The sequence below is a fragment of the Blennius ocellaris genome (assembly GCF_963422515.1).
Source record: "Blennius ocellaris genome assembly, chromosome: 3".
Classification (NCBI taxonomy): domain Eukaryota; kingdom Metazoa; phylum Chordata; class Actinopteri; order Blenniiformes; family Blenniidae; genus Blennius; species Blennius ocellaris.
Window position 1 is genome coordinate 18239094 of NC_137652.1, and position 15564 is coordinate 18254657.

Below are 15564 nucleotides of genomic sequence, written 5' to 3' on the forward strand. Positions count from 1 at the left end.
CACTACATTTTGGGCTCAGCACTCTTGTTACATTATAAACCAGTTATTACATTTAGTTTTTTTTATTACATTATTTTTTAGAACAATTTGGGTTGTTACATATCGGGCTCTAAGAAAACCTTTGAAGAAGTTTTACAAGTACATTCTGTATAGTTTTTGTTCCTTTCTTGTGTAATACCTTCTCACTCACAAGATTGGGGAAAGGTGATAAATCTCAATAAAATAGGACTCAATCTGATTTTGGTGTCAGTTTTGTTTTTTGCACCCACACAAACGAGAACAAAATATAAAGAACCACTTCTAATACGACATAAATGCCTCTCCATCTTCCTCAAGGTAACATGGACAGGCACCACTATGAAACTTTTGAAAACTTTGGGAACAACACGTTTCTTCTTCACCTTGACAACGGAAGAGGGTGAGTAGTTCTCTTGTTTGCTGATTTAGTTTTGTCTGCCAGTGTTCTCTTGATTCAGCTGTTAGTAGGGCTATAACTGCGTCCCTGTTATCTCTACAGATTTGGGCGTCACTCCAAAGACGAGCCATCCATCTTGGTTCCACTGAAACAGTGCTGCAGGTACAGGCAAGAGTGTCACACAGCAGAGAAGATTGTTACTCACGTCTAAAGTGATAGATATGACTGTTTGTGCATCGTTGTGAAAAGAATAGCCATGTTTCTTAGGTGATGGATACTTTTTTTTCTTTTTCTTTTTAACTGTGTGTAGTTAAAGCTACTTCATAAATGTGGCAGACACAAGATAAGGCTGAAACCAAAGCTGAGCTTTTGGTGATGCTGTCGTGAAAGATAGTTACCTCACTGCTCGCAAAGTAGCCTCAAAGCCATGCTGTCACGCTGAGTTTGGAAAAACATGGCTAACGCGTTTGTTATAGAAGAAGTTTCTTGGACATTTTACTGTATTTTGCACCAGAAACAAATCATAAGAATTGACTATTGGTTGAAAATTGTAGTCATCTTCAGCAGTAATTGTTTGGTCATGTGAAAATAAATTTTTTTTTATCACGTATCCTCTGCGCCACAACAAAGAAAAAAAACAACATTAGAGTTTAAATTTAAAGGTTTATATGTCACTACTTTACTGATCTGGCCCACTCAAGATGAAACTTGGGCTGTATGTGGTCCCTGAAATTAAAAGAGTGTGACACCTCTGGTATAGAGTGTCTTTTTATGGTTTGCTTTAGAATCTGGAACCTCAACGTACACAAAGCTATGCACGCCACACATGACATCTGTAAACAATGAGAAACAGGTTCATCTGATTCACTATTATATCTAAATCAAACAGCATATCACTGTATTACAAGCTCAATGATAAAAACCTAATGTCAGATATTATTTGTCACACTTCTCCATCAATTTCTTGTCTTTCCTACTCACTGTGGTCCATAACTAACTTGTATTGTTCCCTCTTCTCTTGTTTTGCCCTAGAATCCGTCGTTCCACTTGGCTTCGCCTGCGTCTCCTGTCGATGCCTCAGTATCGTCTCAGCGACGTCATGAGAGCCTCACTTTCCCGTGATCCTCTTCACAGCATGGCCCCCCTGCTGGCAGAGCCCCACCTTGCTGCTCTTGATCGACGTTTGAACACTGTGCTTAAGACTGTAAGTCGTTGCCAAAAACAACAGAGAGGTGAAGAGGTTATTTACGATGACATCGGCAATTTGCAAGGTGTGGTCACTCCTGCGGGAAAGAGCGGCCTCATAGATCGATGATATATTTACGCGATATGTTTGAGATTCTGTCAAAGTTGGAAACTAACATTGTTCTCCTTCCAGGCTAGGTCCATTTGTTGTGGACTGTGTAATATTATAGCATGCAGGATTCAGTATTGAAAAGAAAATAGAATTTACATGTAAAAAATTAGGGAATTCAAATGTGGATGCAAATAAACAGTCACTTGCACAATGTTTGTGTACTGTATTGTCTTCACTTTGACAAAAAAGGTTTCTGGTGTCATGTCAGATTTACATGAACCGATCGACTAAGACCCCGTTTACACAATATTTCAAGTGAAACCGCAACAAGTTTTTTTTTTTGTTTTCAGAAAGGTTTTGCATTTGCACAACATTTTGAAAATGATGTCCACTTACGCAGAAACACTGAAAACAATGTTGTTAGCATGCCAGACCATGGGTTGGCACCGTTGATTGTATTTGTAATAACCCCCCCCCCCCCACACACACACACACACACACACACACGTTTGAGCTCAATAGGCTATAAACATTCCATTCCATCGACTTGCACATGTGCAGAAAAACTATCACTGGTAACTACAGCCGTGGTGCGCATGTGCAATAGCAGCTTTTCAGAAAAGTTGCGTTTTGTCTGTTTCCACTGAGACGGAGTCGGGGTGTTTTCAAAAAGTTCCACCTTGGGAGCTATTTTCAAAAGTTCTATTTGCAGTGGCACTGAGCACCATTGTCATGTTTTCACATGAAAATATTGTTGTGTAAACTGGGCTTTGGTTTCTTGTAATTTTGTATTTCAAAAGAAAATGTGGCTTTTGGATACTAAAAATATGAAAAAACAAACTTGTGAAGGTTTTTTTCAATGGACAGCTCTCTGATTCTAATGCTTGTAATGAAAGTTGACCTGACATGACAGGAGAGGAGTCAAGTTTCTTTTAAAGAGAATTCCATGTGCTTCAACCACAGAGTACAAAAACATCAAAAGCATCTCATATATTTTAAATTGTACCCTCTGATTTTTTAATGCACGTGTGAAATATTTCATGTCCTCACCTCAAACTCGCCTCCTCTCTTTGTGACAGGCGGAGGATTTATAGCTGTCACCAGCATGCAACACACTGTGTGGAGCAGTCTGAATGAGGACACAAAAACATAGCACAGAAAACTTCCCCGTAATCCTGATGAGCGCTGGCATCAAGCTAACAGCAAAAAAACACAAGCTTGATTAAAAACTTGTCACATGGACCAGATTTCCCCCCACTTGGTCGGGTTGTTAATTGCAAACTTCATCCAATTGTATTTCAATGACCAGAGTGTGAACCACTGAACACAGCCTGAGTAAGGTCAGATAAGGTAGCAGGTGGGAGCGTCTCATCTGATGAGATGGAAGCCAAGAAGACAAAAACCAAACGTCTTTTATTTGTCTGCCTTTGGCTCATTCATGCCCACTAAACCCGCTGAACTTTCTATGTGCATCACTTCAGTTGGAACATGATGCGGCTGCTTGCTGGAGGAAGTGTCGGATTGTGTCATGCTTTTAAAAATGGAACACTGACTTCTCAACTGCTGGCAAACTGAGATATATCAGCTTACTTTATTAGGAGCCATCTTCAAAAGTATCGCTCTGACCAAAGAAACCTTTACAGCAGAATGGGACATGGTATTTTAGAATTCCTTGTAATATTATATTTCATCTATTTCCTGTTTAACTTATTAGCTATAATGCTGGAAACATCTCATTTATACAGATCAACCATGACACCTGGGTGTTGGGAGTAAATCCTATAAGTAAAAGAAGTTGTAGTGTTGGATCTTTATGGGTTTATGTGCATCATTGAATCTTGACCATCTATGATGCTGTCATTAATTCACCACTTCTCCTTGGTCAGACATACTTCACCCTCCATAAAAAGCTGCACATTTTAAACCAGTTTAAACCTTTAACACTTGACCATTTTTGCTGTTCCTCACATATAAACATCTAGAGCAGGGACCCATGTTAGTTCAGGGGCCACATGCAGCTCAATTTCATCTTGAGTGGCCCGGAATGGCAGCATTTTGCAATAATAACTTTTCAATTTAAATGCTAAAGTCTTTCTCTGTTGTGGTGCAGAGTATACGTGATGAAAATATCTAGATTTTTCATAAACTCCAAAATAATTACAAACAAAAATTCATTCAATGTCGACATAAAGGCAAAACTTTCTAATGCAAAATACAATGAAATGTCCAAGATACTTCTCCTATAACTCCAGAACTTGTTAAAAAAAAAACCTCTAAATGAGATTTAAAAAAACAAAATTCTCATTGGCTGAAAAACTGAACAGTGACATGTTCTATAATTATTACTTTTTTGGAAGCAAGAAAAAGCTGGAAGTGGCTGTATATGGTCACTTACCCCATATCGCTTAAAAGAATCAGAGTAAATTTATGAAGATTGTGCATCTGATTTTCGGTGAGTGATTCATCTTTAACAGGGTTTCAGTCAGTGTTGACAAGGAGCAGCAACCCAGCAACGTAGATTCCAACTTCAAGTTGTCTTTTATATCCAACAGATTTAAGTACGAAACATGTGGCTTTGTTTTTACAGGCAGCTAAGTCGAGGCGCTCCCTCCCTTCAGGTGTGAGCTTACGTCACAGCTGGTTAACCAGCTGGCTGTCCTCCTCCTCCTTTCCTTTCACGGTTCCGATCAATAATTCACCTGGCCCGGTCATATCGATGACACCTCCTCCTTTTTAGTCTTCCTCGCGCTTGCTTGTGCGCTCTTTCCATGAAAACTGCTGATGACAAGGGGCGGTTAAAAGAGCTCATTAATGAATGACTGAAGGAGGGAAAGAGGGAGAGGAGAAAGCGCTATCATTCCACCCGTCTTTTGAGCAGCAGCTGAAGAAGCAGGGCCACCGTGAAGGTCACTTTCACTGCTTTAAAGCACTGATAGCAAGAGGAAGAGAAAGCTCTATTGAAATATCTTCACCAGTTTGAATGGGAACACAAACTTTATACAGAAGTTTTCTCTGTCTCTGACGGTGTTTTTGCGGGTTCATCTTTGGGTTTTTTTGTGTGTATTTTTAATATATTATCTTTGAAAATAGTCACTATGTCTGGAGTCAGCAGTGACCAGCTACACAAATCAACTTTAACCATCTATTCGGTGAGTTAACATCGTCTTTTTGTCACCAGTTTGTTGTGGTTCAGTTTCGTGAACATCTCAGTGTGGATTTTCTGTTACCACAGAACCTGATGGAGCAGTTCAACCCGGGCCTCGAGAAACTTGTTGCACTTGGGACCAGCTACGTTAAAGCTTTCCAAGGTTTGTGAGTTTGTGAATAACAATCTTATAAACAAAGCACTCAGTGTTCAGTCATCATAATGTGTGATTGTGCAAAGTTGAAGTATCAGCAAATCATCTGTGAAATAAGACTTAAAGACAAATGTTGCCTTTCTTATTGTTGATATTGGCAAAGGTAACATGTGGGGATTTTACAGATGTGATTGACAGATCAGACAAGTCACAATAACCTGAATGCCGCTCACAACAACAGTTTTCTTTCTGTTATTAATTTACAACTGAGCATTTGTATGCATCACGTTGCATTTTCTTGTCTGACCTCGCTAATCGTTCCTCTCTACGTTTCTCTAACCAATTATCATATGTGATACATTGTTAATTTGGCGAGCAGCATACATGATTAATGCACCTCTCTGCTCGATAAAACAGGACCATGCTGTCAGTCACAGGGCAACAGGGCAAAGTGGTAAAACTATCCTAAGTGGCACAGAACTTTGACCAAAATCACATATCGCATGTCGACACTGCGAAACTCATGTTCACAATTGACGAAACTCGAATTGTTTGACTCAGGCCCTGTTTACACGATAAAATAAAAACCTTTATTGGTGTTTTGGGGTGTCTGTTTACACAACAATGGTGCTTGGAGCCACTGAAAATGCAACTTTTTGAAAACGGCTTCCAAGGTGGAACTTTTTGACAATGCTCTAACTCTGTCATCATGGAAACGGGGTAAAAAACAACTTTCTGAAAATGCCACTACTGTGCATACCAACATTGGCAGTAGTAAATACTTCCTCTGCACATGTGTGAGTCGATGGATAATAACAACAATAGAGTCCCATCACTCCCAGTCCAAATTCTCCTGGGACTTGGTAGCTTTAAACTAAGAGAGTCACCCAAAAAAGCAATCCAACTTCATCGTCTGTCCATACAAATGTCTTTGTATTCATCATTGCTAAGGATTATAGCACATTGATCTCTGTGGGCATGTTTATAGGGGTTTCATTACAAAAAACCCTTCCCAACAGCCCCCACTAGTGGCCCAACATGAAAACTAGTTTTATGAAACGGAAATGCCAAAACGAGGAATTTCCACTTGCAGCATTGTCATGTAAAGTATTGCAGTATTGTCAGTTACAATTGACTGCCATGTTTCCGTAGAGGATTGATAAATTTGTCTGTGTGTGTGTGTGTGTGTGTGTGTGTGTGTGTGTGTGTGTGTGTGTGTGTGTGTGTGTGTGTGTGTGTGTGTGTGTGTGTGTGTGTGTGTGTGTGTGTGTGGTGCAGCCCTTGCTGTTTGCAGTGAGGCCTACTTCAGTGCAGTGGCGAAGATGGGGGACCAGGCACTTCACACACTGTCATCCCGCTCACTTGGTAACAGTGTGTGTTCAAATGTGTGTGTCTGCTTATTTTTAAAAAGTGATTACTAAACAGGTTTCACCCCCAAGAGACGGTCAAGTGCTCCATCAAATAAATGTCAGGCCCAGTTGTTGTGATGTGTCCGAGATGTTTGAATACCATGCAAACTCTATAACCTACAAAGATCTGCATCCCACTGGCCCCTTGTGCCCGTCTCATTGTCTGTGAGTCATGTGCTTCCAATACTAGTGATATTAGTGCATGCATGAGTGCACATTTTCCACGAGCTTCACTTTCACCCAGATCCCGTGTGATAACATTGTTAAGGGTAATTAGCATTATGTTAGCGCGCCGCCATTCAAAGTGTGTGTGTGTGCTGGTGCTGGCACCGCACAACATGTGGCTCTACGAGGCTGGCCAACTGAGAAGGTCAGGGAGCCGCAGCGTGACCAGGGGCCTGATTGAGTGGCGGCCCTTGAATTATAAATTAGGTCAGCCTTTCAGCTGCACTCAGTTCATTAGCTCAAGCACTATCCATGAGAGTAGACGAGGCCAGAAGCAGAAGCAGTACCATGAAGGCTTGGTTAACTTTCCACCATTGTAGTGATGACGGCTGATCGAAAAACTCCTCATGTCTCCAGTCGTCCTGAAACTGTCATCATATTACCGACAGTCCCACAAAGATTTTCTTGAATCCATACAGAATGATCTTATAGCTGTACATCAATGCATATGTTTGAAAATGAGTAATCTGAACAAACATCATGATGCTTTTAGATGCTTTGAAGGAGGGGTGTCAAACAAATTTTAGTTCACGGGACACATAAAGAAAAATTCCATCTTGAGTGGGATGGACCAATAAAATAGTGCCATGAAACCTTTACAGTACAGAGTACACTTGGAGAAAATGTTTATAATTTTACAAAACCAAATAATTACAATAGAAAATAACTACAACATCAACATAAATCCAATTTTACTGAAACCTGCTGGTGCAAAATAGAGTGACATGTCCAAAAAGCCATTGTGTTATGCATCTATTTACAAACTCACTCTGACAGCATGACTTTGAGGCCAGTGATATTTTGCTCGCTTTCATGGCAGCACCACTGATATCTCAGCTCGACTTCACTGTTGTGTTGTGTTTGCTACTTCAAAGAAATGTGTTTCTTTTGAAATTTTCCCCATCTGCTTTTGTTGGGCCGGATTGGAGCATCTTGGCTGTTTTTTTGCCCACGGGCCTTATGTTTGACACCCCTTCTTTAGAATACAGATACATAAAACAATGCATGATAGAGACCTGCTGATATCCGTGTGTTGATGCATATGGTGTTGATTGGACTAATCTCTTTCTCACATGTAGGCGATGTCCTGATCCAGATGTCAGAAACACAGAGAAGACTCACGGCAGAGATGGAGGGAGTGGTCAGTTTATTTATTTTCTATATCCATGAATGCTGACCTGTCTTCACTCAATATGTAATGGATTTAGAAAGTTTTCATACCTTTTATTTTTGGCTCAAAATAATTCACGTCATCACATTTACATAAATATTCAAACCTGACTGTGATACTTTGCAGAAGCACCTTTGGGAGTATTGGCAGCCTCAAGTCTTCTTTGAAACCTTCTTTCTCACCTGGGACATCTTTGTTCAAGAGAACTCTTCCACTCTTCTGAGCAGGATTGTTCAAAGAGGAGCCTTAATGCGCAGCTATTCTCCAGCTCTCTTCAGAGACACTCAGCTCTGGCCTTTGACTTCTGACTTCACTCCTGCGTTATGTTGTGGGCTTTGTCATACTTATCTTGTTGAAATTTCAACCTTTGAGTCGACCAGAGATTTTTGCAGGTTTTTTTACTTGTATTCTGCTGTATCTGTCTCTTGAAGGAGAAAAACTCCTCCACATAATGATCCCTGGAAGCAATATGGAAAAGCGCAAAGCTAACTAAATTTTCAGAGCTGAATGAGAACAAGGACCGATGACACAACTTTCAAGTCAAAACGCACCGTTTTTACCTTTTCATTTCAGAAAAGTTTCACATTTCCATGGCAACATTTTGAAAACGATTTAGCTTACATGTAGGACCACTGGTGGGTGCTGTCGGTTGTTGTTGTCATGAAACCTCACACACTTTGCATTTTCACTGGAAATATAAACAGCACCTATAAAAAAAATTGTGCATGCATTTTTGAAAATATTATTGTGCCAAGGCATTTATCTAATTTGCAAATTCCCAATAGCAAGGTGTCATACAAATAATAAAAAAATAATAGGAACCAACAGCCTCGTGAGATCTGCCCATTGATCCAAATAGCAATGGTGGACAAAGAGCTTGAGTCAGACAGATAATAAAAGACTGAAAGGTCAACATGAAAGAATCTCAGAATTCTTTTGTACATGATGAACCTTGAGAAAGGTCCTCCATTAGTGCAACACACCATCAATCAAACAGAAGCCCTTCAGAAAAGGCAACATGGTCAAAAGGTTCCGTAAAGACTCAAATAAATTAATCCTAACAGATATAATGAAAACTATTCAGCTCTAATCCCCAACAATATGTAAGGAATAAAACCATTATTACATCCCCAATAAATGGGAGGATCATATTTAGACTTATGTCATTCGAATGATAGAAGATGGAACAGTAAGGGTCTGAAAACTCTTATAATGACAAAAATAATGAAAAAAAAAATCCTGAAAAATATTACAGGTGGAAAAAGTGCAAAACTAAGTGTTTGTTTCCACAAACTTCCCACAATGTTTGAGCTCACTGATTTGTACGATCACTTTGTGTGGGAAGCTGTTGACCTTGTCGTTAAAGCAAATGTGTTTTCTCTTTGCATTTCATTGCTTTTGCTTGAAATGCTTGCTGGCACTCCAACCCCTGTGCTTAATTGTGGTGGTTTGCAGTGGAGTGAATAATCAAAGCACAGCAGACGAATAATAAGCCGGCCTGCAGAAGGAGCACATTTGCATATAGATTTGGTGGAACGACACAATAAATGCGATAATGAAAACTACTGTTTGAACAATGAGGCAGTTTCCGTGACACAGAGGCTTTGTCTGTCTTTCCGCTGCAGTTTCGATGGTTTCAGGTAGAAGTCTTACAAGCAATGGAGAAGAATATCAAGTTGGATGAGGAGTACATTGATGTGAGTTCGAAGCCGGGGGAAAGCCAATGTTTTATAGCTGCAAACTTTTATGTTGTTTCTGCCGGTTTGAAGGTCTGTGTGAAGGCAACAGACATATGAGAGTCTGCATGAATCTACGACTGCAAATATTGATGTTTTCAATACTTTATGATTCCAACTTATTGTGACTATCAATAGCTGTGGGTACATGGGCCAAAGGTAATCAAATGCCGACCCGATTAAATTTGCACCATGTAAACACTTCAATCTGATTATATTTGCACCATCTGATTAAACAGGAACCATCACAGTGCATAGCATTATGGGATTGATCCACTGAAATGAATCAGGTCACATCTCAGTGCATATATAGTGGTGCAACATTACAATTGCTTTATTCAATGTTCATGTAAATGGAAAAATCTGGTCCTAGAATCAGAAAGAATTCAATCATAGTGACAGAAAAGTGACCATGTAAACATGGCTACTATTTAAGATGATTGTAATGTTCAAGACAATTTTTTATAATTGTTTATTCATTTGCTGAATCTAAAATATTAAAATTCCACTGTCGATGACAAAAAAAAACCCTCTTTTGATTTGCCTGTTTCCAACCCTGAATTCTTTAATACATGTTGAGAATTATTTGGATCGATTTGGGCTATTGGATGACATACTGAGTGAAAAAAACTTTTTGTAGTTTGGTGGCAGAAACCAGCCGTAATGTTTATGGGCTATATAAAATAAAGTTTCATGTTGTTGAATGAATCAACATACTGGAGCTGGAGCTGCTGGAGCATCCTATCTTAGCAGCAGAACAAGCAGAACAAGAGAGATGCAACACTATGGCAGACAGTTGTGCCCGCCACCATTGGGTTCCCAAAACCATTATTTTATTAAAGTAAAACTGAACTGAACTGAACCTCCAGACACACACAGCTCTTCTTGCAGGCTCTCTCAAGTGTCTGTGTCTCTTCCGCCTGTTACACCTGTGTTTCCAGGCAGTTCCTCCTTCATGGGCAGAGAGGTGAAGCAGCACACCTGATTCCCATCAGGAGCTTAATCACCTCTCTGCCACAGACACATTATCAGAACCACTCAAGAAATATTTTCAAATGAAAGTGCCAATGTGCTGCAGGGAAGTCGGAGGGTTTATGAGCTGGAGGTGAGGAATCAGGCGGAGGCTTTGGAGAAACAGCTCAGACGAGGAACGTTCAGAGACTCGCTGGTACTCTCTCTCTCTGTCACTCACACACACACACACACACCATAGACTCGCAAAGTCCAGTATTGCTGCTGCTATACTGACTTATGTGTGTAATTTCCTGTATACCTTCCCCGTGTGCATGTACTTAGGAGAACAGTGAGTACATGTTGTACCTGAGGCAGAGCCAGCAGGAGATCCTGAAGGAGGAGGAGAGGAGGTACCGCTTCCTGGCAGAGAAACACTGCGGCCTCACTCAGTCACTACTCTTTCTCATAAATAAGGTAAACAAAGAGTCTTAAAGCAAACACAACTCTCCGAAAGTTAGTTTAGTGTTGGAATGAAGTATCGGTTTAACTTTAGGTTGACCTTTTTCAATATTATGCTCTCCAATTGAAACTGCTACAAGGTGGGAGTAAAACTAACATGCTCCTGATGAAGAAGCCTTGTTGTAAGGACAAGTTGTAACTCAAGCAAGATCATAGGTCATCATCCATCCATCCATCCATCCATCCATCCATCCATCCATCCAGCATCAAGTGGAATGCTTTCATTTTGCTGTCAGACTTGAACAATATGATTTCCCCATATAAATAAAAGATTGATATTCAGGTATTGCAGTCAGATGAAGGGGAAGTGAAGCCAAATGTATTGTGTATAAGCTCCTTGAGACCTTGAGTGTTTCAGTATTCGATGATGACACATTAATTACTTGGTTTGCATCTTGAAGTCACGTCTTGGTGCCTATTGTCTCATTTACTGACGTGTATGTGTTAATCCTGTCGCTGCCAGAATCGGGTTGAGATTTAATGAGGTGTTCTCTTCCCTCATCTTTTCTCAGACCGGCTCGTCCCTCCAGCAAAAAGCAGATGGATGGAAGGAGAAAGTGAATGAGACCAGAGGGACGAGATCTCGAACCCCCACCCATCTGGACCAAGAGGCACAGGTAGCAGCTTTTGACGGCTTCTATTCTTCAAAAGCAGTGCAACAAGATTTCAAAATAGAAGTTAAAAAACTGAAATGTGCAACATCCAATACAATATACCCCTTGAACATGCACAATGTACTGCACAAAGGACTCAGCTCTTTGATGACACCTTGTTGTGTTCAGCTGCGAGGTTCAGTGAGCTCGCTGCTGCAGACGGTGGCCAGAGAAGAAGACATGTCCTGGGCCAGGCGGGAGCAACAGGCACTGGGCAGAGTGCCCTCTAGAGGTCAGAGCTAGATTTCTCCAAGTGTAACTTGGAAATAAAGTGTAACTGTTGCTATAAAATTCATATCCCCACATTCTGATCCTGTTTTCCTCTGCGGTCTCCCCACCTCCAGCGCCATCTCCCCTACCCAGCCGCTCTCGCTCCAGTTCAGTGGGTGAATCTCTGGGTCTGGGGGGAGGCCGACCCATGAGGGCCCTGGTGTCTCACCCCTCCTCGTCCAACCCCAAGCTCCTGCCTTTCAACCGGGGAGAGACAGTCATCGCGCTGGTTCAAGAGCCCCGCAACGGCTGGCTGTACGGACGCACCGACAGCAGCTTGCGGTGGGTGGCTGGAAAGACACCTTTTTAAGATTATTATTGCTCAACAGTGTTATAATCAGCATTATTTCCTGAGGCTCATTTTCACTTGATGAACTTACTTCCTCAGAAATATCGAAACTTTATTTTATGAGTTTCAGCAAAATGATGCTTCAAACAATGAAGGAAAAGAGAAATGTCAGTGTGTAACAGATGAGTCACAGTGTTAATCTGTAATTTACAAAGCCCACACCATCTACTAATGTAATTACTTCATATTGAGATGGTGAATCTATTTATCTTTACAATATTAGATCATTAATAATAAGAAAGTGATGAATGGCTAGTCAAACTGCAGTCTGAAAGTTTATAGTTTAAAGACTTTGTAGAGCAGTAAATACATTTCAAGTCTAGAAAGTGGTTGCAGGAATATTTACAACACTTTGTATCGGCAAAACAGAAATATTTGAATATACCGTTGCCTCATGAATATCTGTCTCGTCTCCTTCAGTCAAGGCTGGTTCCCTGCAGCATACGTAGCTCCTCTTGAAGATTTCTCAGACAATTTAACTACAAGGTGAGAAAATCCTGCCTGCCTACACAGTGAACACAAAAAAGACTTTCAAGTCCTTTTTAGTTTGGAGGCCTCACATACAGTCCAGGTTAACCCCAGATGTGCCAGTAAAAGTATTCTATTATACCCGACAATGATGTTAATAGTGCATTCTGGAAATGTTCATAATAACAAATGAAATAACAAACTGAAAGTTGCTATAAACGTTTCTATCTTAAAGCCAATCTCCCAGTTTCTCTTCAGTGTGTTCAAGAACTCTTTCATTGTAGAAAGTCTTTGGAATTGGCTGCCATCTTCTTTTCACTTCCATGTGTGAAGGTTTTGTTACGTCAGCGACTCTAAATAAAGCCAAAACAAATTATTTATCGTGAAGACATTTGCGGGAGTGGAAGTCTTAGAAATCTCTGAAATATGCTTCCTTAACTTTCACAGTGGTGCTGCTCTAAGAAGCCACAGTATGAACAACTTGGTGGACTCCACTGAAACCTACACAGACCAATCAGAGAGCAAGGGTTACGGCGACATCCCGCCGCCGGCCACCCCCAACCGTAGAGCCTCGGTAGACTTCAGGCCCATCTCTCCCATTCCCGAAAGGAAGTCAGAACAAACAAAGAGCTACAGCGACCACCCTCCCCCACCTCCTCCACCACCGCCTCTTCCTCAACAAGGTTTCAGGCGAGGCTCGATGGATTTTCGACCCATCTCTCCACTCCCTGAATTAGCATCTGACCTCCAGGTAGAAATCTTAAGAGGATGGTCTCTCCGTGTCTGTTCTATGGAAACTTATCATCCTACATTAATTTAATTCTTTCTTTTGTCAGGCTCTGATGCCCCATGGGACCCCTGAACACCCACTGTTTCCCAGGTGAGTTTCAGGCCACATTTACATGTACCGGGTATTTGAAAAAACTGTGATATTATTCTTTACATTTGGGCTGTGTATTTACACATAAAGGCAGGTACGACTCACCACAAACAATGATTCTTGAATACTTTGGCCACAGTAGAGATCTGGATAAACTCTGTGTCTCCGTTGGCTTCTAAAGGGGGGTAGGCGGATATTTATATCACAGTTTGTGATGTCATGTTTTTTTCCAGGATTCTGATTGGCTATCATGGCTTCATGCTTCTCGTTACACTGCCCCCTATAGGTTTGGCATGCTCATAGTAGCTCTGGCTAACCAGGTGTACATGCAGATTCTAATGGATGATTGATTTCATTGCTTACAATAGCAGCACCAAATACATTTTGTTCAAGGGCCACGTTGTGGCCCAATTTTGTCTTGAGTGTTTTGGACCGGCAGAATACCCTTTGAATTTATGTAAAAGAAATTTGGTGCACTGACGCCTCTTGCAGGGCGGTTTTAGTCCACGGGCCTTATTTTTGACACCCCTGGTTTACAATTATGCTTTTTAGGAGGTGTTCACCTTAATGAACCGACATTTAAATATATATTTTCTTTTATAAATATTGAACAAAACTGACCTCTGTCTCTCCAACGGTCAGATCTTCCCATCCTCAGGCTGGGGTCGAGGGTGTCGGTTTTCCCAACCTGTACTGTCTATAAATGTGTGTGTGTGTATGCGGTTCTTTTGTGTTTGCAGAAGTCAGCTGAGCATGCACGGTATTGTGTAACATTTTCCGACATCCTCTCGTTTCAGAGGCACAAACCCCTTTGCCACAGTAAAGCTTCGCCCCACCACCACCAATGACAGGTCTGCTCCTCGGATCCACTGATCTGTCGCCACTAGGACAGATCCGGTTCTTGGGTGGGGGGGGGGGGGGGTGACGGTGTGTCATGTTAAAAGTGAAGGCAGTGATCCAGATGGTCACGAGCAGGCATGCAGAGTGATAAATAAGACAAGTGTTACAGTGTTATATCAGGTTTCTTGTACCAAAAGAAAAAAGTGATTAGATATTAACTAGAATTGTAGTTTTAACAACTTTTTTTTTTTTTTTACATTACTTTTATGCACATGTTAAGACTTTAATTATAGAGCCGCATTTCAATATGGCAATTCAAAAAATTCTGTATTTATCTTCATTCATCCTTTTTCTGGAGCAACTTCCTGAAAACATTTTTTTTCAATCTTTTGTCAAGTGCACTGAGTCTGTTGACATGCAGGATGAAGTGCCTGTAATTTGACACCAGCCTCATTGCTTATACTTTGTTCGTATTAAAAAAAGAAGTTTCCAAAAAGGAAAGCTTGATGTGGTTTAAAGTCAGAGCTTTCTTTCTTTTCTTTTTAAAGTTTAGAATGAATAACTACCAGGCCAGAGCGTTCCTTTTGGGTTTTCATAACCACTGGCTCCACACATAGACTTGAGCCATATTGATTTTCTAAAAATGCAACAGGCATCATTTCCCAAATACTCACCTGAAATTTGCAATTCTCTTTGTCCTGTGATATTTTGTAATGTCCTTTGTGGATTTAATGTTTCATGTTCGCAGCGAGTAATAAGTAAACACACAGTTGCTCAAGTTTTCCTTTTATTTTCATTTCTTACTGAGATCTTCTCACTTTTCACAGCTCTCTTTAAATATATGATTTTTATCTTCTATAGCATCTGATCAGAGGCAGGGAGTGTGGAGGAGGTGGATCGGAGGTGAGGTGAGAGAAAAAGGTGGATGAGAAGGAGGTGTGGGAGGAAAGTGCTCTGATGTGTGAACAACCAAGACAAAATGCACAACCTAAAATACACAGAGTAAAAGCAAATTAAGATTTAAGGAGTCTTCATAACATCTACACCATCTACAACACTAGCACCACCTGTTTTCAGAG

General features: G+C 40.8%; 2 protein-coding genes across 2 annotated transcripts in view; both read left to right on the forward strand.

The window, feature by feature from the left end:
• The window catches only part of LOC308144604 (extracellular serine/threonine protein kinase FAM20C-like), a gene marked incomplete at both ends in the record, with an annotated part of 44860 nt that extends 43130 nt beyond the window's left edge, over positions 1 to 1730 (forward strand). The window contains 3 exons of the mRNA XM_080515764.1: positions 337 to 418; positions 518 to 577; positions 1448 to 1730. Coding sequence (XP_080371890.1) covers positions 337 to 418; positions 518 to 577; positions 1448 to 1730 — 425 coding nt within the window. The remainder of the gene's footprint in view (positions 1 to 336; positions 419 to 517; positions 578 to 1447) is intronic.
• A 3077-nt stretch (positions 1731 to 4807) lies between these two features.
• On the forward strand, positions 4808 to 14518 carry baiap2l2b (BAR/IMD domain containing adaptor protein 2 like 2b; the record flags this gene model as incomplete). Its single annotated transcript, XM_080517263.1, has 14 exons — positions 4808 to 4861; positions 4945 to 5020; positions 6290 to 6376; positions 7725 to 7786; positions 9442 to 9513; positions 10631 to 10720; positions 10849 to 10980; positions 11538 to 11642; positions 11808 to 11910; positions 12023 to 12230; positions 12718 to 12783; positions 13213 to 13516; positions 13602 to 13645; positions 14443 to 14518. 14 exons carry the CDS (start codon positions 4808 to 4810, stop codon positions 14516 to 14518), a joined length of 1479 nt encoding a protein of 492 aa, XP_080373389.1.
• Between the last annotated feature and the right edge of the window lie 1046 nt (positions 14519 to 15564).